At 49.1% G+C, this 17,886-nt stretch overlaps 1 protein-coding gene across 4 annotated transcripts in view; it reads right to left on the bottom strand.

The window, feature by feature from the left end:
• SBNO2 (strawberry notch homolog 2) overlaps positions 1-17,886 on the bottom strand; it is a 121,697-nt gene that overhangs the window by 59,857 nt on the left and 43,954 nt on the right. For 3 of the 4 annotated variants that reach the window (XM_075902659.1, XM_075902658.1, XM_075902660.1), the window contains exons 3-4: positions 17,324-17,406; positions 5,967-6,084 (exon numbers count right to left, since the gene is read on the bottom strand). In XM_075902659.1, the coding sequence (XP_075758774.1) occupies positions 5,967-6,084; positions 17,324-17,406 (201 nt within the window). Of the gene's footprint in view, positions 1-5,966; positions 6,085-8,981; positions 9,298-17,323; positions 17,407-17,886 lie in introns of those variants that run through there. The other variant, XM_075902661.1, reaches the window with a different exon arrangement.

Here is a 17,886-nt window from a genome sequence, read left to right on the forward strand (position 1 = left end):
AAAATAAAAAAAGAGTCTGAGAGGCACAGCATAGACTCCAGTGTAGGTTAAAGGAATCTGGTTCTTTTGATTTAATCTAAAATGCACCCACCAAAACACTCTGGGTTTCCTGACAATTAAAATGCAGTGTCACAAAACTGACTGCAAGAAAAACCACAGACTACTCCAGTGCCATCCCCCTGCACCCTCATCTCACCCGAAAAACCATCATTCCAAAACAAGACATCACCCAACCACCCTGTGATCAACAGGATTGGCTGAGAGAAGCAGCAAGCGGGGTTTCACAGGAGGCTGGCGTGGCATCAGCAGAATCCATGCTAATTAACTACCCTTTGTCGCACCCAGTAAGAGGGGAACCGAGGGGAAACCTTGCTGGGTTTGGCTGCGAGGAGGTGTAATACCTTTAGAATAAACCTTTATTACCCAAACCTATCAAATCTGCCAACAAGACTCCAGCAAAGCAGGACTAGCGTAGCATGTTCAGAACACACACACATGCGCGTGCACACACAAGTATCTCTACAGCTTAGAGACAGGATCACCTTCTAGAGTAGACCAACGGCAGGCACACTGCAGCCCATCGGGATTCTGTGCGTGGTCCATGAGACATTTTGTTCACTATTGCCCACACACAGGGTGGCCAGATACCGCCGGCTTCTGTCCACGTCTTTTTTTTCCTACTGAAATTACTAAAGTGACACATGTAAAGCCAGGGCAGGTGAAGCCAGGTGCATGCTGATTGCACACAACATTGAGTGTGAGCGCCACACGCTCCCTCTGCAGCCAATCACAGCGCAGCTATGGTTCAACCGGCACATGTAAATTCTAGGGCAAAACTACCCTATCCCAGGAGACCGTCTTGGTTACAACAAACTTGCAGCCCACTGAGATGGAGCCGCGCCTGCGGTCCTCTCCCACTGCTCTGGACACCCAGAATGCTGTGTGTCTATTATCCGTTTAAATCAACTGGAAGGTCCCGGAGACAGGTCCCATGAACTTCATCTTCAAACCTCAGAGCATCCCGACCGTGCTCAATAAAAACAACAGTAAACCAGCTCTCCAGCCAATGCGCAACACGGCTGAGATTTGGACGCAAGCGTTAAGCACTGTTTAAGAAAAATAGGTTCTGTATTTTCAAGCAAAAGACAAAGAGCGGAGACGCCAGCCCAAGCGGCTCTTTCAACTGAAGAAACAACAGGGTAACGCAGCGTGACACGAAACGAAACAGGCACTGGGAACTACTGGTCACAGGCACAGACGACGCTGAATGGAACAGGCAGCGTCCCAGGAGTCCGTTTCTCAAGAGCAGCAAGCAAGGCAGGAGTCTCCTGCCCTTCCACTCATGGCCCAGAATGCCCAAACGCCTTTAGGGCAAGAAGAAAGGGGAGCGTGTTCCCTTGACTTGCAGGCCAGCATGCACGGACTGGGAAAGAGGAAACGGGGGCACAAACAAACAAATAGGCAGGAGAGAAAGAGGCAAAAGGACCTGGCTGCTTTCCAGCCTGCTACAGGCGGGGCATCTTCGGGTAGGTCTGCCCTGCAACCGGAGGTGTGGCTGCTGCTTGGAGACACCCCCGCACTAGCGCTCTCTGTGCTTGCATGGCTACAACAGGCATCGAGATGAGGGGGAAGGGCTGCTTCAACACAAGTAGGTTCACAAGGCCCCTACAGCCAGCCTGCCCTGTGGCACTACAAGGCTATTTTAGCCATGCCGGTGTGGGTAAAGCCACAGTGGAGCTCTCTCCAAGCTGCAGTCACACCTGTGGATGAGCTCAGGGAGACAGACCGTGGTGTCTGGACTGCCCCAGAGCCTGACTGGGACCTCTTGGCACCATACTGCACGTCTGTGAAGTTGAGGCAGCACTAGCTATCGAACACAAGAGATGGATGTGTCGCTTGGTTTGTCCGCTGTACCCACTTGCTGGGCTTTCTGCCCAGTTTCTCAGTGGAGGCAGGCTTCTCTGGCTGAGGCTACTGCACCCCTTATGCCCCTTTTAGGCAGGAGATTCGGGCAGCAGTATTTCCCTGACCCCTTTACATCCAGGCTCTCTGCATGCCTGCTCCCCCTCACGGTGCTCCCCAAGCTGGCACTCAGACAAACACAACCATGACCCCTTCCGGTAGCCTTCATGGTCACGCTCTGGCTTTGCCCAGTGGGACAGCCAGGGAGAGACTCCGCCAGGTTCATTGCATCGAATGGTTCTGGTCAGATCTTCACACAGACGCTTCCTTCCTCCCCACCCTGCCAGAGTTCAAGCACTTTTGTGATTCTCCTTGAGCTCCACTGGCTCAAGCCAAAGTCGTCCCCCGGCCCAAAGTTCCGGTGCTACACCACAGGGTGGCCCAAAGCGTGCGCTGTGCCACGGGCAGGACTCGGAGAACCATCACCTTTGCACAGAATCCTCTCTGGTGTCGGGCAAAAAGCCAGGCCCAGCGGAAAGGCCTCTCAACAGGATGAGTCATACTCTGTCTGCAGTGCAGGCCTTTAAAAAAACCGAAAAGGGTTCTTTTCGCCTTTCCATGCTCATCCCCTGCGTCAGCAGCTAATCTAAACACTCCAGCATTTATGGCAGCTTAACCCTTTAGCAGAGATTCTCCAAAGAAGCTTCTTGCCAAGCTGGCTGATCTCTATTTCCATGAGGTAGCAGAGGAAGGAAACTCATCAACCCCTTAAACCTCTAAAATAAATACATTGAATAGTTAAGCCCACTTCCCACTGACCCCAGCAGCAAATCCACATCAGCCATGCCTATGCCAAGTCCTACTGACTGACTCACTAACATGGAGGCCTGCAAAACAGGCTAGTCTATTGCTATACGGGTTCCTTTATTTATCCACCTTTGTCTGCACCGGGGGTGGGCCCCATTTATAGTCACTGCAGGCTTCGCGGCAGCCTCCCTGCCCCACCTCCGGTGCTGCAGCTTCCAACAGAGGCAGCAGCATGGGAGGGAGGTGGCTCCCCGGAGCCAGTCCTGCTCGTGGGGAGCTGGCTCTAGGACACAAACGGGCAAATCCTCTATAGAATGTGATCTGCCCTGGTGCGGTTTGTCTTTACTTGAAGCAGAGGTAAAGGGCACTGGTGCACACTGGCTCCTACAGCAGCGGGACGGGTATCTGCTGTCACACCAGGTCTACTACAGAGACATGTCTCCAATCCTAATGCCAGCAAGGCCCAAGGCTCCAAAAGCCAGAGTCCACAGGTGGGTCACAGTAGATCTTTAAAGACCCACTAGAAACAGAAGCTCAGCTGTAGAGAGCCCAACACGTGCACCCGCGTTCACAACGTCTCCATATTCTCCCGAGCAGGAGAGTTGAGAAGTGTGTCGGGTTTGCTCTTTGCAGCTCTGATGTGCTTTTCTGACACACTCCTTTGTGAGCAGATGATCTCTCCTTTATAACCAACCAACTCTTCCGACTCTACTCGTTCACGGTCATGCTCCAATGTTCGTGACATTGAAATTCACTACACAGCACGCAGCCGAAATGTCCCTCAATGAATCATGCAGGAGAAAAAGGCTGATTATCAAAGGAGATAGCTTCTTGTTCATACATTTATTGTGGCATTCACATGCAGCTGGGAAAAAAAGACATTCAAAAGCAGTACATGGCAGCATGATGGGGTACTGCTAAAATAGGACTCTTCAATTTGCCAAAGCATGACCAGCATGAGATACACAGATGCAGACAGATCCTGTCCTTACTTGATTCTGCCAGTAAATTGGCTTCTTCGTGACCATACACACTGCTCAAAATGGTTTTAAATTCAACTCAGTCCCAGTTTCAGAAGTGACCAGTAATTGTAGGTGTTTCAGCTGAGGTAACTTAAAGGGACCTGGTTCTTAGAAACTGCTCAGCACTTCCCTCCACTAACAAGGCCTCAAGTCATCCACCCATGTCACTTTTGCGAATACAGGCCTTCATGTCTGAAGGAGGGGAGAGTTCTAAGGACACGGCATTTCCATGCCACAGACCAGTGGCTCTCTCAGGCCACGGCCCTCTCTGGACAAAGTGCCAATAACGTTATCTAACCAAACATGCAATGCTGGGGGTGTTGGAGAAATTCCAGACTCCCACGAGCAACCAGTTTACACTCAAGCTGTAGGCCAGAGTCCCCTTATTCTATCCTGCTGTCACGGCATGTGGGGGGTCCCCGGGCCCTGTGCCCCCCTCCGCAGCCAGATGGGACTCTCAGGCAGCAGGTAGAACAGAAGGGACACGGCGTAGGGCAGACTTCTTGTTACAGGAACCAGGAGCATTCAGCACAGTCCACCTTAGGGAAAGGGGGGCTCAGAGCCCCAGCTCCAGGTCCCTGCCCCAACCCCACAGGCCAGCTAGACTCCCTTCTCCCCCCCCCCCCACTAACTCTCACTCCCAGCAACTGCTCACAGCCCCCAGGCCGCCCGCCTCCTGCTTTGCTCAGATTCCCAGGCACAGTGTCACATGACAATCCTCCACCTAGCTCAGGTGTCAGGCCGTTCCCCACCTGCCCCCCCTCAGGAATTCTCCCCCAGAGATCCCATCCCCCACCGGGCACCACGCCCACATCCTCACCCACACCACAGTAGGGCTCACAAAGCACAACAAAGAAACCAGTGAATGCAAAACCAGAGTGAACACAGGACTACAAGAGTGGACCAAAAGCCCCCCTCCGCCATACCTGCACAGCTACAAGGGTGAATAATGGTCAAAACGAGTCAGGGTGGGAGTTTTAATCCACTCATAGTATCGGACTTGCTCTCCTGGATTTGACTTGGTCTCAGCTTGGAAATCCCAGCTACTTGGGCGTACAAACTGCTCCGTTTCCTCCCGTACTGGCTGTACAGCCACGGCATTTGCTATTCCCAGTGCTGCTGAAATTCTGCTACTGCTCCGGGCCACAGGGCTGTTTAAGGAGGCAGAGTGACACTGGCGGCAGCAGCAGCACTAGGTTCCATCTTCACAGGTTTCCTTTGGCGGCACTTCTCCCAGGATTTCATCGGAGTGAGAAAGGGGCCAGTGCCATCTCCATTCTGGTGGGCAAGTTGCACGACATTCGGCGCAGTGCGGACTGCCCGGGGTGACTGGCAGCCTCGCTCAGTCTGGAGATGGGACCAGGCTCCGGAACTAACTTCAACTGGGCCTTTCCCTTGGTAGGCCAGCTGGGCCGCTCCATGTGGTTTTGCGCAGGGGGCCCCCGCAGAGCCCAAGAACGCATGCAAGCCAGACACCTCTGGGCTCCTGGGAAGGGTTCTGCCGGTTTGTCATTTCTCAGAAGTCAGCTCTTTCACAGGCTAAGTCGTTCCCAAATCCCGCCTGACCGACTTTCCACAAACACAGCCAGAGGCCAGTCTAACATTCCAACACCTTCCTGGGGAGCTCACTTCACACCGGGGAGTGCCTTGGCAGTTGAGTCAGTCTGTCGCTCCCTGGAGGTGCCAACCCAATCAGGAGGGCTGGAGCTTTTCCTATCAGCTCCCATACACCTAGGCCTCCGAGGAGAGCACATTCCACAGGGGAACAAGAGGGCCTTGAATTACAAGTTCTGAGAGCTGCACCTCACAGAGAAGCTCTGTCCCTATAAAACCTCACCGTTCATGAGCCTGACCTACTAAGTCGCGAGGTAACAGCACATGCAACACACGAGATGAAACCCCGAAGAGCCTAGCTCAGAGGAGATTAAGTGACAGTACAGTTGAGTTAGTGGGAGCCTTCTTTAACTTACATCTCTGTGCGCACGCACTCCCTTTGGCACGTGTGTCACTTCAATTTACCAACATGTAACTTGCATCACCGATGCGCAGCCACCACGCCAATGAAATACTCCCACAGCATCAGAGAATTCCAAAAAACATGCAGACCAAACTGGTCAGTTAACACACGGGCAAGGCCTTGCCCTCAGTCTGACCCTCCGCCTTTTCAGACTCCCCAAACCTGTAAGAGATCCATTTTGCCCAAAGACAGGTGGGCATAACAAATTATGCACCTACCTGAGGAAAATCACCATTTTTTGGTAAGAAGTCAGCGAGGCCTACGGATGCATAGTTCGGCTCTGTGAAAGGCTGTCTGCTGATGGAATTCATGTAAAACTCGGATGTAAAATATTGCCTGTAAAGAGACAAGGAAAGCAGTGACTCTCTCATTCCTAGCAAGGGGCATTTCTCAGACTTGTTTCAGATTCCACCTTCCCGGGGTGAACCGCTTCTTACAGTCGACTCATGCAAGCAATTGATTTTTTTTTTTTTTTTAAACAGGAGATTTTGGGCAGGAGAAATGTCCACATGGCAAATATAATAAGCCTACTAACGATCTTCTCTAAGGTTCACGTGCTAACTCACTGCTTTAACGGGCTACACCATAACCAAGGGGCAAAGAATTCAACTCTCATAAAAATAGGGTGATTCAGGAACTCCAGTTCAATCCCAACAATGGTGTGCTAATAAAACTGCTGTTCTAGTGTTTGGAGACACAATAGGGCCCTAGTATCAAATATGCTAAAGATTAACTCTTACAAAGCAGGACCATTGTTCACCCCATAAGAAACAGCAATCCCCTGGGAGAACTCAACCACTAATGATCTTCCAAAGGCCACAATCCCCTTCCATTTGGAATTAAGACCAAGGTAGGAGGGAGTTGAACTGACGCATACCCCAACCCTGGACGTGCTGCTAGGCTGGAGCACTGCCACTTGAAAACATCACTTGAAAGGAGGGGCAGAGTTTTATGGGGATGAACAGTTCTAAGCTGATCACTATCTAGGTACAAGAGGGAGATGTCTCAATGGCACCAGTTAGTGAGCAAAGGAAGGTCTCCTGATTCTCCTAAGTGGACACGCCCAGTGTGTGTATCCTGTAATAATTAGGAAGATGAGGGGTGTGAATTGATAGGAGCAAAAGGACTCTTTCGATTCCTGCAGTCAACAGCCTTTGGCCTACTTTACAGGATCTGCTTTTGGTTTTGCTATTACACGCTGCATGCGCATCAACTCCCTCCGAGGAGGGCGGAACGCGCTGGGTAATCCTTCTGGAAACTGGCTGCTGCAACAGACCAGTGGGCCAATCCTCGCCGGGTACGTTTTCATGCTAACGCTGTCTGACTGCTTCCCACAGTCTGGAGCAGCGGAATGGACCCCGTGGCCAGTCAGCCATTCCGTGTGATGTCAAGGCCACGGAGCCCACAAGCAGCAAGCTCCAAAGTACACGAAAAATCGGTTGGGGAGAGGAGATTGAAATCACTGGGCAGCCCAAGTACTAAGCCAGCAGTGGGCGTATCTTGCGTAGTTAGCCGTTCATTAACGCAACCAGCCTATAGCTAATACACGTGTGGGATTGGTAACTACACCAGATGGGTTGCATTTATGCAGATAAGCACATGACTTATGACACACTTATGACTAAGTTTATCCCTCTTTTGCCACATCTTTGAAAGTAAAATTTTGGCGAAGGGCAGCAGAAACAGTTTTTCACAATAGCCTGAGTTGCTACCACTGAATTTCTTCTTTATCCTTACTGATATTGCAACTGGTTTGCTTATTGTTAAGAAGCCCCAAATCAGCTCCCTACCCCTGCACTCTTACAAAGAGAGACAAAGAGAGAGAGAGAGAATGAATTTAAAAGAATCCAAGTACAGTCCAGCTCTAATCACTCCTCAATTCTGAGTGATAAGACACTTTTCCCAATGTTTGTTCATCAGCTTCACCGGAGTTACACCAGGGATGAATCTGGTGCCTCATTTGGACAAATCACTTTATCTCTCTGGACTGCAGTTTTTCCATCTGTAAAATGGGAATGCCATCTCCACCCGGGCAGTGTTGTAAAAGAAGACTAACTGCAGCTTAGTAAAGAACCCACACAGTCAACTTGTGGAACTCCTTGCCAGAGGATGTGGTGAAGGCCAAGAATATAACAGGGTTCAAAAGAGAGCTAGATAAGTTCATGGAGGACAGATCCATCAATGGCTATTAGCCAAGATGGGTAGGAACGGCCAGAAGCTGGGAATGGTGAGAGGAGGTGGATCACTCACAGATGACCTGTTCTGATAAAAAACAGGACTAACACGGCTACATTTCTACCACTGTTCTGATCAGTCCCTCAAAGGCACCCGAAAAAAAGAGACAGGACACTGGGCTACCTGGACCTTTGGTCTGACCCAGTCTGGCCGCTCGGATGTCGTTATGAAAGCCACTACAATACTGCTAATATGACAGGCCAGCCTTTTCCAGGACCTTTGGTATTGTTTTGCTATTTATTCAGCAAGGACTTTGGCACGTTCCTGTGATTTGCTGTGAGAGGCTGGAAGGCAGCCACCACTTCATGGCTTTTTGTTCTACCACTAAATCAGTGCAAGTGGGTGGGCCTCCAAAGCTTGTCAATCTGGCAGCTCTGCCAAAACTGGGGAAGGAGAGATACTGATGGCAGCTGCTGACTAGGACAGAAGAAAAGACATTCCAAAGGCAAGCCACTCTGGCAGAGCTCGCATGCAGAGGCACCCGCTCCGGAGGTGAGGTGTAGGGAGGGCTTCTGTAACTCCCAGCTAGACTTCCATTTGCTTGCTCAGAGACTCGCTCGAGCAAAGCCCACTAGAGCAGGTGCCAGGCAAGGCTTCACGGATGTGATGGTCGAGGCACCTCAGCGCCAATGCGCGCCCCCACCTGCTGGCCCGCCTCACCCCAGCACAGAGAGAGAGAGAATTAACACCTGGGCCGTATCTGCAAGGCTGACAGGCATTTTACACATGGCTTGATCCTGACCCGAGGTTCAGCTGAAGCAGCATACCCGTAAACCACCGCACTGAAGCGGGGTTGAGAGGAGGCGGGGACCTGTGTTAAGGTACTAGGTTGTGATTCAGGGGGCCAGTATTTGGATTACAGCTGCTCCTGCAGGTCCCAACCATGATCAAGGCCTCACTGTACTGGGTGCTATGCGCCCAGAGAGTGTACAGTACAGGCTGCCAAGACAGACAAAGGGTGGGAGGGGAAAGAGGACCAGAGAGGGGAAGTGACTTGCCTATGGGCACACAGTTGGTCAGTGGCAGAGCAGGGATTAGAATTCAGGTCTCCTAGCTTCCAATTCTCCACTGTCTCACATTCTTCCCATGCGCTGGGTTCAGTTCGTGGTCCTGCCACACACTCATATGACGTGAAGAGAGGGCCTCAGGCTCCCTGCCAGGGGACCAGGGCAGAGAATCCAGGGGCACATAAAATGGCCTCTTTCCAGTCTGCCTGACCTGATCCAGCCCCCCAGAGCAGGACTCCCTGTGATGAAACACAGAAGCCAGCACCCAGACATGGAACCTTTAGGGACAATGACAGTTGGGGCCCATCCAGCGACAGTTGGGTTCAAATCATCCATCGTGAGAGCCCGACACACACACAGCACCCCTTCCATGGTCTCCCTTCAAGCAGTGCAACTGCACCATGCACATTAGCTTCAGCGCTTGCATTTAAGGGGACACGGAGCTACTGGCCTGTCCCTGACTAATTTGTATCATGATAATAATTAGACACGATTGTTTATAAGTTAACTTAATTAAAACCTAATGCATTCCAGCTTGCACTGAGACTTCAGTGCACTTGAATCCTTTGGAATGTCTGAAGAGTGTTATTCCTCTATCATTTCTGTCTAATGAAGGAAAGGAGAGCTCTGTGCCAAATTTTAAGATCAATGACAGTGAGGACTTTAAACTCAGATGCTAACCCGTTTGCTTCAAAGTTCACAGAAAATGCTTTCTGAACTCAAGGAGTACGTGCTGGAAGACTGCAGAGGAAACACTGTATTCTTCAGGCTTAAACCCTTCCAAAAGAGTTCAAGTTAGATCCTTCTTCTTCCTCTCTAGCTAGACAGAGTTATTCAGGCCAGGTCTACACTAGACCCAGGAGGTCGGCTTAAGGTACGAAACTCCAGCTATGTAAATAACATCGCTGGAGTCACCATATCTTAAGCCAAGCATGGCGCTGTTTTCTTAGCGGGCGGTCAAGGGAAGCGTTTACTCCTGTCGGCTTCCCTTACTCCTTGCAACTGCAAGAAATACTGGTTTCGACGGGGGCTCCCTTGACATTTGATTCATCATGTCTTTACTAGACCCACTAAATCAAACACCAGAAGAGTGATCTCTGGCCGTGGCCCTTAAGTGTAGATGTGGCCTCAGACAATGCCCAAAGATTTGGCCCTACGAAACCTACCTTATGAACATAAGCTGTATGAAAAAGTAGAACATTTCCTCCAACGGAGAATGGAGGAAACTGGCAATTTGAAACATTTAAAATAAGATTACCACCCACCACATAAATCCAACTCAGCGTGTTCCTGCCTCATCTTGTGTGCATCTTTTACTACTGCCAGGCACGGACAGTGTTTCTCTGTCCTGTGTACCGCTGAGTACACAGCTGTTGATAAACAGAACAAGCACTCCATCCTGTGATGGGGAAGAATCGTGCCCTTGCTGAAGGACTAAATCAGATGGCCCAGTTCGTGTCTCAGTTCTACAATACCCTGGGCTGGGAACAGAGAACCTCGCTAGGCATCTTCTGATTATATCCAAGTTCAGACCGGCTGATGTGCTCTTGCTTACAGTCCCTCAATTGGAATGAGTAGGGACAAGGCATTTGCAGCTGCGAGTTTTCACCTCTGCAATTTGCTCCTCTGCTCCGTTTGACAGAGCCCAGCTCTATTACTTTTAAAGCGCAGTACAAAGGCCATCTGTGGACTCAAGACTTTTTCCCGGGGTGTGGTTGAGGTTACATTAATATGCGCATCTTAATTCATTTATTACATTGAAACTGGTTAGCTGATTTTGTATTGGTTTCAGAACAGTGTAAATATGCCCAGAGATAGGCCTGACTGGTACATTTCTCTCAGCTACATGGCATGAACCGTGGAAAAAAAAGCTATACTCTCAGGACAGATACAACTAAGCTACTGGGCACAATTAAGGAAAACTTAGGCTGTGGACTCAGATTAGGGATGTAAATGCTGGTTAAAAAGCTCACAGTGATCAATGGCTCGATGTCAGGATGGCGGTCGGTTTCTAGCGGAGTGCCCCAAGGTTCGGTTCTAGGACCGGTTTTGTTCAATATCTTTATTAATGATCTGGATGAGGGGATGGATTGCACCCTCAGCAAGTTTGCGGATGACACTAAGCTGGGGGGAGAGGTAGATACCCTTAAGGGCAGAGATAGGGTCCAGAGTGACTTAGACAAATTGGAGGATTGGGCCACAAGAAATCTGATGAGGTTCAACAAGGACAAGTGTAGAGTCCCGCACTTGGGACAGAAGAATCCCAAACATTGTTACAGGCTGGGGACCAACCGTTAAGTAGTAGTTCTGCAGTAAAGGACCTGGGGATTACAGTGGATGAGAAGCTAGATATGAGTCAACAGTGTGCCCTTGTAGCCAAGAAGGCTAATGGCATATTAGGTTCCATTAAGAGGAGCATTGCCAGCAGATCCAGAGATGTCATCATTCCCCTTTATTCGGCTTTGGTGAGGCCGCATCTGGAGTATCGTGTCCAGTTCTGGGCCCCCCACTACAAAAAGGATGTGGACGCATTGGAGAGGGTCCAGCGGAGGGCAACCAAAATGATTAGGGGGCTGGAGCATATAACCTATGAGGAGAGGCTGAGGGAGTTGGGTCTGTTTAGTTTGCAGAAGTGAAGAGTGAGGGGCGATTTGATAGCAGCCTTCAACTTCCTGAAAGGAGGTTCCAAAGAGGCTGGAGAGAGGCTGTTCTCAGTAGTGACAGATGCAGAACAAGGAGCAATGGGCTCAAGTTGTGGTGGGAGAGGTCCAGGTTGGATATTAGGAAAAACTATTTCACTAGGAGGGTGGTGAAGCCCTGGGATGGGTTCCCTAGGGACATAGTGGAGTCTCCATCCCTAGAGGTGTTTAAGTCTCGGCTTGACAAAGCCCTGGCCGGGTTGATTTTGTTGGAACTGGTCCTGCCTAGAGCAGGGGCTGGACTTGATGCCTTTCTGAGATCTCTTCCAGTTCTATGATTCTATGATTTTTTAAGCAATTAAAATGTATCATTTACACCGTTAACTGATAAAACTGCTAGGGGTCATACCAGTAGTCAGTGAGGCTGGGACCGGTTATGGTTAATGGGTTAATGTGGGTTCACCAGTAAGACTAATGCTCACCGGTTAACCCAGGCATGTCCAAAGTCCGGCCCGCGGGCCAATTGTGGCCCGTGTTCCGATTTAATACGGCCCCCGCTTCCTCCCCCTCTCCTGGCTCCCCGGCGCTCTTTTGAACTGGCTCGTCCAGCGTGCTGCTTCCAGCCATGCCGCCGCCGCCGCCCATAGCCTCCGCGGTCCTAGAGCCTGCCCTGTAGGGCACGTCCGCAGCCCCGCTCCCCTGCGGGTTCGCCCTGCCCCCGGGCCGCCGTGAGGCCGGCATGCCCTGCGTTCTCCGCCCGCCTCCGACCCTGCGGGCCCTCCGCCTCGGGGCTGAGAGTGCAGGGACGGCCCTCACGCATGTTCACTTCTTCAAATCTGGCCCTCTTTGAAAAAAGTTTGGACACCCCTGGGTTAACCAGTTAACCTTTTATATCCCTAACTCAGATGAGGCTTAACTCCAGTCCTTTCCCTCTTCACTGTTAAACTGAAATTGATGCTTCTTCTGGGCTTGTTTTATAATCGTAGAATACTAGGACTGGAAGGGACCTCGAGAGGCCATCGAGTCCAGTCCCCTGCCCTTAGGGCAGGACCCAGTATTGTCTAGACCATCCCTGATAATAATGTATTATTACACCGCAGTTACACATTCAGACTGGGGTGGGGGAAGTCATGTTCCAAAACCTGAGAAATGCTGTCTGCTAAACATACGGGGCCTAGTGCTCCACTTACTTACTGAAGCACAACTCAGCTGACAACAGTGGAGCAATACAAACGCAACACTACTGACATCAACAGAGCTACTCCAGATTTATCCTGATGAGAGTAAATTATCAAGCCTATTATTGTAACAGGAGCTCAGCTATTAAAAGTGATTGCTACCTTATAAATACTGTACATCTAAACATTTCCCCTGTGTAGGATCCTCTTGATTTGCCTGGTTCAGCCTTTTACAAGAATAATGATCATATTGTAATTTTTTGTGGCCTAAGAAAGTTTGGAAAAGAAATGCAAACTTTACCCTCTTGTTCAATCAAATCCATCCTCCTGCAAAAGTTAAGTACTTAGAAGAAACTGGAAAAACCTGCTTCAGGACAAAGCTGTTACTAGAAGAACAAGCCATATCTAAAAACAGCCTTTGGCAAATGACTCCTCCTCCCTTATGGAGTCTGTGGTAACAGAGATGGGGTTCGTGATCAGAGGGTTTTTTTTTTTTAAATTCATTTATGTATTTTTGCTATTTTTACCAAGCTGCTTTTCAAGGACAGCACCATCTCAGTTACATGCAGAATCAGCTAATGCAAATCTGAGGTTGTCCAGCGTGATTGTCCCAAAATAGCAGGACATTAAAGACAAAAGGGACACTTGCTCTCTAAGAATGGCACTGACTAGGATGTACCTACGGTTATTACAGTTCACCTCCCAAGTATCACCACTGACAGGTGAAGAGGAGAAGTTGTATTGTTCTTCCTCCTTTGTTTCATCTGACAGCACTTTTGAGCCTTGCGAGTTTCATTGCCTTGCTGATGCCTCCATGACCTCTCATAAAGACCCACACTGCGAGTTCCCAAGGACAGCAGCAGAGCCAAAAATGAAGGTGGGCAGGCAGCCAACAGGTGTGTGCACTAAAAGGAAGGCAGGCGGGAGGAGTGATTGGCCTGAGCTTGCTTGCTTGTATTGCTCTCAGATCCGTCCACAAGTCCCTTCTAACAGGAAAGCTAAGAAAAATCTTATTTTTAATTGCTACCATACTCTTTAAAGGGTGATCTAAATGAGCCATCACCTGACTAGCAGTGTCCCTTTAAGATTCCCGTGGTAACATCAACTCGGCCAGCCTGTACATCCTGGATGTTTAGGACAATGAATGCAAGAAGAAAAACCATGGCATGTGTTAAATTTGACCAAGTTAGTGCTACTGTGAGGACCTTGGCTTATATTTCCTAACTTGGCAATTTTTACTGAGTGTCTCAGTTCATTACTTTTTTCCTTGCCTTTAACACTGTAGATTGTTTTTAAAGAAAAGTATAAGGACACAACAGCTATAGCTCCATACAAAAGTGAGCAGAGTGTAAGACTGAACTCTCAGAATTTCTACTGTGCCTGCCCACTATACGTAGCTTCAAAACAGCTGCAATTAAAAATTTAGTAAATGTTTTGTGAGCTCATCTACATCTGGCTAAAAATTGTGTGATCAGACAACTGTGGTCATCTTCTTCCTCTCCAGCAAAAAATGTATTTCCCGTCTACATGAGTCTAACTAACCTGCTAAAAGCTACAAGTTCCTCTTTTTTTTAAGTCTTTCCTTTGTATGGAATAAAAGAATGGAAAATTTCATCTGAAAAGTAATTTTTGGGGAACTCATGAGCATACAAAAACAGGGAGCTAAAACTGAAACCATTTTGCAACCCTAACTTTAGCATCCTTTATTAAATAAATGCTATGATAGGCTCAAAGTCCTAAAGTGACTCAGACACATCTATTACTACAGGTATGATAATACGACTCCTACATCAACTGGACTGCTCTGTGTTACATGTATGCTTAAGTTTTGGCAGGGTCAGCAATAAGGTCACCAGCGCAATGGAGGAGTACTGGCACCGAACGGGGGAAAGTGAAGGATAAAAAGACAGCAAACAGTCAGACAGAAGGGAAAGAACAACAGATAAATACCGTATCAACCTGTGGTTCGATAGAGCAAAACAAATTGTTATAGCTCCCTGGAGGATACAGAAAGTGTAATTTACAGGAATCGTTTTCAAAAAAAGCACACCCTCTTCCAAGCACACAGACAGCCTGGCTAAGTGCAAAGAGGCTGATCTTATCTGATAACTTCTGTCCAAATTCCTGGTCTGAGGAGTAACTAACAAGGCTGAATAACTTCCACCACATGCACAACAGATTTTTGGTAACCATTTAGCAAAATCTGTTGTATAAGTCATTCTGTTCAGCCCATCATTTCTGGCTAACTTGTCTCTCACACTGAGGTGGGATGGGGATGGCAGAGAAAAGCGGAAAGAAAAACAAGGGAGAGAACACGGCAGTAATCTGAACAGAGTAGTTGGATTCTCATGGCTGGTGACTAGGTAGGGAGTCACAGGGTAAGTGATTTAAACCCCAGCCGCAAGGCTCAGCATCTAGGTGACCAGACTCTGGTTCGTGGGATTTGCTTTCGGGCGCTAAAAACAGCTGTGCAGACATTTGGGCTGGAGCTGGACCTCTGAAGCCCAGCCAGTCGGGGGAGGTTTCAAAGCCTGAGTCACAATGTTTATGCTGCTGGTCGACCCGTCTTCTGGGCCTCACAGAAGCAGGTTTTAAAATCAAGTGTAACGAAGCCCACAGCCCAACCCCAAAGGGGGAGGCTCATCAGAAGGGAGCTTTCTGTTCTCTGACTGAGACATTCAAATGGGCAAAGTCCCCCAAACGATGCCCAGGGATCTATTCCACAAGTGAACAACTTGGTCCAGCTTTGGGAGCCCCATTGCACTTTTCCATCAGCCCCTCTCCGCTGCTCAAAACAACCCTCCCACAGGCAGCCAGGCACAGATGCAGCTCACCTTTGGCCCCTCTGTGCCCCTCCTTCCATTCCCTAGGCAGGCCTGAAAGACCCCATGTCCCTGTGCACCCCTTCCCAGCCCTCATTGGCCTGAACATCCTAGCCTGAGCTCGGATCCGTTTTGTGGTGGCACAATGCACTGCTAGCACTGCACCCTGCTGCTAGGCTCCTCAGGTGAGAAAACCCCAAAGAAGGTGCATCACAGCCTGTGTTCTTACGACCTATAGGAGCACACAGCTTGGTGCTCATGAGGAGAGCCGCATTCACAGGGGCTCAGACTGACTCTAGGGGAAAGATGTTAAGTCTCGGGTAATTGACTAATCGAATAGTCGGTGCGTTTTTGCATCAACTATTTGATTAGTTGATAGGGCGCCTCCACTTCAAAGGCGAAGGCACCAAAGCCCGAGTCAGCTGGGGACTCCCCGATGACCCCGGGCTCCGTGCAGGCACTGCTGCTTTGAAAGGCCACCGTGGTATTTCAAAGCAGCAGTGCCACATGGAGCCCAGGGACAGCGGAGGAGTCCCCAGGTGATTCCGGGCTCCACACAGAGCTGCCACTTTGAAATGCCACAAGGAGCCTGACAGGCTTCTTGTGGCATTCAAAGTGGCAGTGCCGCACGGAGCAGCTGACCCTGGCTCCATGCAGTGCTGCCACTTTGAAGTACCCCTCAGTTCTCCCCCGCTCCTTGCTACCTCTGTCTGAAAGAGGGCGGGGGGGAGAGGGGAGTGCGGAGGAGGGAGCGACTAGTCGATAAGCATTTGCTTATTAGAAAGTCAATTAGTCAACTGGTCCTTCACATCCCTACTCTACGGGAGATAGAGAACATTCAAAACATTTTATTCCAAAGCACTTATCGCCAAGGTACTGAACTAGGTCTTGAGGTTTTCCAGTGAGTCTATAAGGAAAACTGTAAGCCAGAATTCGACCAAATGGAGGCCACTGTTCCTATGCACAGTTTACTGAAAACATCGCAGCTGTGCCTTTTACAAGCATACGCTATTCAGGGTGTACACAGATGGTGGGAATTTACTTAGGAGGAAGTTACAATTTCTCACATCAACTAATACTTCTCACCACTTCACACCTTGCTGGATTAGTAATGAGGTTACTAGCAAACCGTGTCAGTTGCAAGCTGAGAAAGAGGCAACGGTCTTGATACACTCTGGCTTGCTCAGTTAAATGGCATGTGCATTTTGAATACAAACGTGCTGGTCATTTAAAATGGAAGCTTAATACAGCCAGGACAGTACTACTACGAATCAGCAGCCTCCAACCATCTATATTACCGTAGCTTTTAATACTACTTCATCCATAAACATGTCACTCTGCCTCCCTCAGAGCAGAAATGCCTTCCTTTTCCCCTGCCATATAAAGCTACCTACCTCTATGATACATTAGAACAACCAGAGCAGATTAATGGTGTGTTTTATGAACACCATTAGTGTAACAAATCTAGACTCACAAGGTCTTCTCTCCCCTAAATCAGTTTCAAAGCTTACACGAGGCAATGATTTCCCATGTCTTCACAAAGGCTGTATCTTTTCCAAGATGTAGAAGTTTGTAAAATGCCACAAACACTGTGTGATGCAACTATTTCCCCATCGCTTAGTGAAAAAGTGAACGAAGGAACAGTTGAATCACTGGGTATGCAAACGTAGGAGAATTATACACACGGCACTTACTGGCTTTCACTTGGGAAAGATGGAGTTGAGAAAGGGGCAGATGAACAGAAGGAATTCCACCAATCAGGAGCCAGCATCGAGTTCTGAAAGCATAACAAACCGAGAAAAATTCCACCATCAGAAAACGTCAACTCTGCTAAACCCAACTGGGAGCTCAGAATTCCGCCTTCTCCTGGGACCGCTCTTCTCTCCCCACATGCAACAAACAGCGGGAGCGTTAAATCCTTCATAGGTGGTTAGTCTAATGCCACACATCACTTCTGACTTGTTATTCATTCCAGGGAGAGCTTGGGGGTCATTATCCTCATAGGTTATTCCCTCCTCATACACAGTTAATCTCAAACTGTAGAAATTGGACTCTGCCTCAGAGAACCTGGAGTTAGTCTGGGCAGGTTTATGCCTAGACAGCCACATTTACTGGTCCCCGGCATCTTTCAGTACCAAGAGCAAGTTCTGTTTCAGTGTGAAGCCAAAGCACCAACAGGATATTGTGTCATCTTTCAACTCCTGACATTAATCTCCTTTGCCGATTGTTCACTGACCAAAATGGCACAGACTTTTGT

The sequence above is a fragment of the Pelodiscus sinensis genome, chromosome 19, assembly GCF_049634645.1.
Source record: "Pelodiscus sinensis isolate JC-2024 chromosome 19, ASM4963464v1, whole genome shotgun sequence".
NCBI classification, from domain to species: domain Eukaryota; kingdom Metazoa; phylum Chordata; order Testudines; family Trionychidae; genus Pelodiscus; species Pelodiscus sinensis.